At 55.6% G+C, this 7,081-nt stretch overlaps 2 protein-coding genes across 4 annotated transcripts in view; both read left to right on the top strand.

Moving 5' to 3' along the window:
- LOC113213380 (Schwann cell myelin protein) overlaps positions 1-7,081 on the top strand; it is a gene marked incomplete in the record, with an annotated part of 223,765 nt that overhangs the window by 58,373 nt on the left and 158,311 nt on the right.
- LOC113213386 (uncharacterized) lies at positions 2,049-5,118 on the top strand. Of its 3 annotated transcripts, XM_026432434.2 has the most exons (5): positions 2,053-2,697; positions 3,085-3,161; positions 3,437-3,767; positions 3,845-4,108; positions 4,426-5,117. In XM_026432434.2, exons 1-5 carry the CDS (start codon positions 2,065-2,067, stop codon positions 4,990-4,992), a joined length of 1,872 nt encoding a protein of 623 aa, XP_026288219.2. In that variant the 5' UTR covers positions 2,053-2,064; the 3' UTR covers positions 4,993-5,117. The 3 variants fall into 3 exon arrangements, with proteins under 3 accessions (XP_052120292.1, XP_026288220.2, XP_026288219.2); XM_052264332.1 differs by lacking the exon at positions 3,085-3,161 and having other exon boundaries at positions 2,049-2,697; positions 4,426-5,118; XM_026432435.2 differs by lacking the exon at positions 3,845-4,108 and having other exon boundaries at positions 2,052-2,697.

Here is a 7,081-nt window from a genome sequence, read left to right as displayed (position 1 = left end):
CCTCCCTCTGAGCCTCTGGCAGGTCCTCATCATGTACCAATTGAAAACTTGCGCAAGCGCCACAGTCGAGGGCGACATCCATCTCGGAGGTAGGGAGGAAAACTTTAAATTGGCGATCATGATTGTCACTTAAGTATTTCCGGGTGAGTTTTCGCCTCGCGGAGTGAGTGAGCGCGTGGCGGGGCGCGGCCCGGCGCGGCTGAGAAATGCAGCGCTACGTCGCCACCGCGAGTTTTCTTTTAATATCAGCGGCGTCCTCGCTTCCCCAAACTTTCTCGACGAGCGGACTGTGTAAGACGGTTTTACAGAATGGGTTTCCAAAATCAGCACGTCGTGAGACAGATTTTTTTTCCCCCGGTAGAGTAATGGTGCCTCGGAACTCGGAGGCTTGTTAAAGTCCTGGAACACCATGTCTTGCAATAAAACTTTCCTTTAGTCTGCGTGTAACAGAGACAACTTTAATTCACTTTAATTTGTTGCACTAAATTTATATTTGGTCACGATTGTCACTTTATTTGGCCTTTTTCTGGCTGTGAATATTGCCATTTTCAGAGAGTTGAAGCGAGCAGTCAGTTAGTCGGTTCATGACTTTTTCTCCGATACCTGGAACCCACAGCAACATGCGCTTCGTCCTCGGGTTGCCTCGCTCTGCTCGTATCGCCCCTGATCAGGTAGAACAGCGCCGCTGCGCGCGGAGCACTCCAAACTCCTACAGCATCAGTGATGTGTTTCAGTGACGGGCCGACTCAGCTGTGCAGCGTCAGTCCTTGTTGTTGAGATTAGACCTCGTTGAGACTCCATCCAGTCGTGTACACTCTCGTACAACTGTTTGAGCGTTACACAACCATAAATGAATTCATAAAGGAGTTTGAATTTCCGATACGTATTACTAGATTTTCTTTTGTTACGTGATTCAAATTTCACCTAGTTTTAATTGTTCTTTTCGAATAAACAGGTCCTACTTCATGTAAATGTAAAAGGTTAGCGTTTGCCCGGTTTCCTGCTCTGGCGCCGAGGGCAGCTCGGACGTGGCTGGCTCGAGTCGGCCGGATCTGGTTATCGATGAAGACACGGCGACCCAGGCCGCTTATCAGTGACACGACGAGCGACGCATGCAGCGGCGGACCTTTGCGCCTCGTGTGTCCCGCCGCGCCTCGCACCGCGCCCACCTCAGCGGCGCGACGGATAAGGAAGTCACCCGACCCCCGTGGCCAGCACATTCTGCCCCCCCCCCTCCTTTCCCCTCTTCTCCGCCCGCGCTTGCTCCGTGACGCTGTTCACACATCACTTTGAAACCTTAGTGTCGACAAAGACCTTGTTGGTATTCGCGTCGCGGGTTCAGTAGTATCGTGAATCTCACACTCTAAATGGAACGGACAGTTTTTTTTTTGCCAAAAAAGGTGTGGATTTGGTGGAGAAATTTGAAACACTCGAAAGATGAATTGTATTGAGTGTCCTAGCAGTAAACTGGCCCAATTGGTCTCCAGCAGATGGTGCGTCGCGTATAGAAAACATAACCTTTCTCGGGACAAAAGTGCTCTGCCTGCGACGACACACTCACCCCTCCTCCGGCACCCTTTCGTTGCGACGGGTAAGAGAAGAGGCAGGGCGACTCCTGCAAGGACATTGGAGGACTGCCCCGCCCGCGTGACCGCCTGCCCGAGCGAGCGGGGCGCAAGGTCGTCGTGCGCGCATATAAAAGTCGTCGAGCAAAGCAAAAAGTGTCCCCGCTACGCTACGACGCACATGATCTAGGGCCTGTCCGACGCGTAGCCTGCCGGCCGCGCCCTGCCGCGCCCTGCCGCGCCCTGCCGCGCCCCGCCACGACTCGGCGGCGCTTGCGACACTTATTGAACAGGCGTACCGTCCGGAGCAGGAGGAGGGGGGAGGGGGTGGCATACCGCGAGATAAAATGTAAATATTACTTGGACGGGCACGAGAGGGGAAAAGGGGGGGAGGGAGAAGGGGGCGGGGAATTTATGATTCGGGTCGGAGGGTTGAGGGATGTAGTTCTCATCGCGATATGCAAAGGGTTGTCGACTCGGACCGACGTGGCGCTCCGGTATGCATTGGTTGTTATTTGTGTCGTCGCGTCTCCGTTGTCGTCATCCTCGCCCGCGCAGCAGCGCCTTGCTTGCAGTACAAAGGGGTATGCGTCAATCGACACTGGACTGTGTGACTTTGACTTGTGAAGGCTTGTTGTCGCTCGCGCGCAGTAATTCTTCTCTGACGATGACTCTTACGCATAGCCGCCCTGTCGCGTTTTTGGGTCACGTCATAGGAAATGTCTACACACTGTTGCGATGGTGGTTGACGTGTATCACCCTCGGCGGCAATATTCTGTGGTTCCGAGAGAAACGCTGCAGGTCTCTTGTTTTGCCTGGCCCCATATGGCAGCGGAGCGTGCTGGCTGGACGTGTGCACAAACACGTTCGCAGTCAGTCGGCCGGCCCAGCTGTGCCAACACGGCGGCAGCGGGGCGTCGCTCGCGCGGTGCCACCTGCGCGCCGCGCCGGCGCCGCCGCGGGCCGCCCGCGGGGTCAGTCTCCGCCGCACGGCCACGCCATGGACTGCAGCATCTGCTTTGAGAAGTACGACCAGCAGGAGCGCGTGCCCAAGGTGGTGCCGTGCGGCCACACCGTATGCCTGCTGTGCCTCGGGCGGAGCGATAGAAGGGAATGCCCAACGTGCCGCACGGTGAGTCCGGCCGCTCTGGGTAGGAGCTCATAGCAGCTAGCTGCTGGCTGGGGGTCGGGTTCCTCGCTGTTTGTTCTTTTTTTAGAATAGTACTTTGACGAGTTCATGTTGCTTCGGCTAAAGTATAAAGAAATAAATATACCAAAATTAATAATAAGAAGTAGCATATTGTCCGAGTGGTGTTTGTCATTGTTGCCCGTTCTTGCCCAATTTTTGAGGTTTTTGAGCTAGACAACCCAAATTCAATACACTTTTCATTTTATAAAGCGACCCCTCTGAGAGACATGGTATAGGATCACTGGAATAATATACTTCGCAGTCGCTCCGCGACTTAGCATAGTCGTACACGCACCACTGCTGCAACATTTTCATTTGCTATAATTTTAGCCCTACAAGGTCCTCCCCTCATCGCTTCCTAGAAACTTTGACCTGCTGCGACTAATCGACCAACATGGGCATGCCAGGTGAGTCAGTGGCTACACGGTGAAAATTGTTCTTTGTTGTCCAGGGACCATCGGAACGATTTAAGGACGCCCAACGCCCATGCAATTTTTCCTCCCATCCTTGAATTTTTCTGATGGTCCTTGGATGTCAAGGAACAGTTTTCACCGTGTACTGGCACGCATCTCATCCCTGAGAGCCGAACTCAGGTCGAACTTTGTCGTGATCAGCAGAATGTGCTTACCGGCTGCATCTCTGGCTCGCGACGAATGATCTCTTTACTCCTGATCACTGTTAGGGTCCACTGCGGATGGTGCTCCGACTGCCGCGACGCTGCAAAGGGCGAATGCTGGGAGGAGCACGAGGTCCTCAACGTCCAGGCCGCCCTGAGGAGGCGCCTGCAGGCGGGCGTGCTGCAGCAGGCTGCCGGCCAGCTCGAGGCTCTTCATCGCCAGTGCCAGGGGGCGAAGGCTCTGCACGCCATGACCTTGCTCTCAGCCGAGCCCTGGGACCTGACCCTGAGGAGTGGGGACAAGGTGTTGACGGGGACCGTGAGGAATGCGGATGACGCTGACCCCCTTACCAAGGCCATGTGGCTCACGGTGGCCGCCAAGGCTGCGCTAACCAAGGTGGGCGATAATTCGTTTTTAGGTTGACGGTGAAGAGGGCTGCGGTGTTCGTGTACTCTCACCATCGGGGTGTATAGATATTGCCAGCAGTAGTTATTGAAACTCCTCTCGACGGCGACAGACCTCCCTCTGCAGCCAAGGGGCAGACACCTGCAGATGGGAATGCTCCTCCGGGAACTAGTAGCGCACCATCTCCAGCTGGGAGCCCTCTCTCGGCAGCCACGAGCGCACCCCGCGCCGTGTTGCAGTTCCTGTGGGAGTTGAATGTAGGGAGTGCCTCCTACGGGGAACCCAACGAAAAACACCAAGAAAAGACAGATTGTCTGCGACTCGTGCTTGGGGTGCGTCTAGGTGGAGTGACTTCTGGTCGGCGCGATAAGGGATTATCCAGAAAGTACGCCCGTTATTTTGCCTCAAGGAACCTGCCAAGTTTAGTCTCTTCAAGCTCGCATAGCGCCTAGTGGGTAGGCAACATATCGTCCTCTACGCACGCGTGCTCTGCGGGGTGGCCTACCCTGAACCTCGCAGGCGCGGAGCTTCCGTAACTTTGACGAATGAGAATGAGAAAAACGGAACTACTTTCTGGACGATCCTGTCGGCTTTTGGGCAACAGCCTATGCACGTCAAACCAGCCTACTCTGAGAAATTTTTGCCACAGGTAGAACGGCTGGTCGGCGTGCACTGCTGCTATGACCCCGCCTGGAGCCTCCAGCTGCTGCGGTCTGCCGCGCCCTCGGTGGAGCAGCTGAGCGTTTGGTACCTCCGCCAGGCTCACATGCTCGCGGTGCACGCCATGCCTCGGTTGAGGAGGCTGTGGTTGTCGCATTACATGGAACCCCGGTCTCTCGAGCTGGGCGAACTCCCACAGCAGGGCAACGGCGAAGGTCTGGAGTGGCTCAAAGTGTACGGACTTCCTCGTCCCACGACGCGGTCGGTGCTGCAGGCGCACGCACACTCGCTGCAGGAGCTCGTGCTGTTTGTGGGCACGGCGGGGGAGCAGCAGTGGCCGCGGAGCTGCAGTGACCTGCACTCGCTGCTGGAGCAGTGTGGCCTCCGGGCGCTGAGGAGGGTCGTGCTGGAGAGGGGAGGTGCCTCCTCACGGTGCAGCCACGGGCGAGCCGGGTGCGACCAGCAGCGCGGCGAGGTGCGGCGGGTGCTGCACGGCGCCGAGGTCCTGTGCAGCAAGTGTCACCACCGCCGTGCCCGGCCCTACTGCAGGCTTTAATCCTCCCTACTGTCGGTATACGAAATAAACTAAACGTAGTTTCAAAACAATATTAATTAATTACTCCTTTAAGTAAAGGGTAAACCATCCTGTAGCAAGCTCACGTAGATGTGCACGACATTCGAGTGGCGCCGCCGCCCCGAGCCCGAGAGGCAGCCGCTCAGACCCGGTGTAGGACCATGAATGTACCCCCACCAGGAATGTACCCCCAGAGGAAGGGGGTACATTCATGGCACCATGAATGTACCCCCCATAGCGTTGCATCAGCTAGGGGGTACATTTATGGTGCCATGGATGTACCCCCCTTGGTGTCTTTTTTGGGGGGTACATTCATGGCACCACTGTTGTACCCCCCGTCACGGCCCTTCAAGGGGGTACAACAGTGGTGCCATGAATGTACCCCCCGAAAACAGGCCTCAGGGGGGGTACAACAGTGGTGCCATGAATGTACCCCCCTGGAAGGTGGCGAGGGAGGGGGGTACATCCATGGCACCATGAATGTACCCCCCTGAAAGGTGGCGAGGACGGGGGGTACATCCATGGCACCATGAATGTACCCCCCTGGAAGGTGGCATTTGCTACCCAAAAACTTACCCTTCATGCTGTGCAACAGTTACTTTGGGCTTTGGTTTTTTTTTTCGTGTACAACGTGTACGATTGGGACAGAAGAGCACAGAAGGGCGTCTGAGGCCGTGCTTCTTTAAGCAAAGTAAGCATGAACGGTGCACAGTGAAAGCTAAGTAACGAAATTAAACGCACAGTTTTTTCATATTTTTTAAATGAAGAAGAACTGACTTAAAAAAAACACTATTTTGTTGCAATACCTAGAGTGGAGCAGATAGGAAACACGTGTTGCCTATATTCTTTATTCCTCCTTATTCCTGGTGCCATTCATGGTGCCATGGATTTACCCCCTCCCTCGCCACCTTCCAGGGGGGTACATTCATGGTGCCATGGATGTACCCCCTCCCTCGCCACCTTCCAGGGGGTACATTTATGGTGCCATGGATGTACCCCCCTTGGTGTCTTTTTTTGGGGGGGTACATTCATGGCACCACTGTTGTACCCCCTTGAAGGGACGTGACGGGGGGTACAACAGTGGTGCCATGAATGTACCCCCCCAAAAAAGACACCAAGGGGGGTACATCCATGGCACCATAAATGTACCCCCTACCTGATGGAACGCTATGGGGGGTACATTCATGGTGCCATGAATGTACCCCCTTCCTCTGGAGGGTACGTTCATGGTGGGGGTACACTCTTAGCTCTGCACCGGCTTTGACATGGCCCCAGGCTGCCTTGACGCTGCCGGACTCAGCCGACCGGAAGCGACTGCCGGGCACTGCGAGTTCCCCCGGCCCCCCCGGCACCGCCCGCCCTGGCCCGGTGCGCAGGTCGCGTCGTGGTGGGGAGACGTTGCCGATGATCCACTGCTCTCCTGGCCGCCCCCACTGCGCTCCCCCCTGCGCGCCGCCCACCACAGCCCGACAACATTCAGGCAGAGTTTCCCTAACGACGCCACTGCACATAACATTAAGCCTGGCGGGGCCGGGGCGGTGGGAGGGCAGCCAGGGCGTCCTGTGAGGCCAACAAGTATACGCAACATGCTGCCGTCCCTATTTTCTGCCTTTCCGCACCCTCTCTCGGGCCCCGCGCCCCCCTCGCCCCTTTGCCACATCGCTCAAACGAGTAATTAGTTACAACTTAGAGTAGAGCGGCAGCCGGCGGGGCGGCTCGGAGGGCTGGGAGGTGCTGCTGGTGCTGCTGGTGTCTCTCGCTGACCTCCTTTATCTCTTTCTGTTTCAGGTGAGTGCCGTTTGCGCGCAGCCAGCCGGGGTGCTGCTGGTGTCTGTCTACAGTAAGTGCACGCTGGAGGAAACAGAGGTGGGACTTTATACGTTTCTAGTCCCTTTTTTTTATTTTATTTTACCTTTTGTCAACAAGTCGTCGAAAACCTTAATTGAGGTAAGCTGCTTCATTCAATTCCATTTCTTCACTGTAAAAAATATGTGTCGGAAAAATCCCATAAATGTGTCTGAAGCAAATTACATATACAGTGTGTAGGATTTTCCCTATACGACTGTGTGGG

Source organism: Frankliniella occidentalis, unplaced genomic scaffold, assembly GCF_000697945.3.
Source record: "Frankliniella occidentalis isolate FOCC.00 unplaced genomic scaffold, Focc_3.1 Scaffold18, whole genome shotgun sequence".
NCBI classification, from domain to species: Eukaryota; Metazoa; Arthropoda; class Insecta; order Thysanoptera; family Thripidae; genus Frankliniella; species Frankliniella occidentalis.
This window is presented reverse-complemented; position numbering and strand designations above follow the sequence as displayed.

Coding starts and splice junctions, on each gene's coding strand:
- LOC113213386 (XM_026432434.2), top strand. CDS start 2,065: ATGCATTGGTTGTTATTTGTGTCGTCGCGTCTCCGTTGTCGTCATCCT. Junction 3,768..3,844: donor CCAAGGCTGCGCTAACCAAG/GTGGGCGATAAT, acceptor CGGGGTGTATAG/ATATTGCCAGCAGTAGTTAT. Junction 4,109..4,425: donor GTCTGCGACTCGTGCTTGGG/GTGCGTCTAGGT, acceptor TTTTTGCCACAG/GTAGAACGGCTGGTCGGCGT.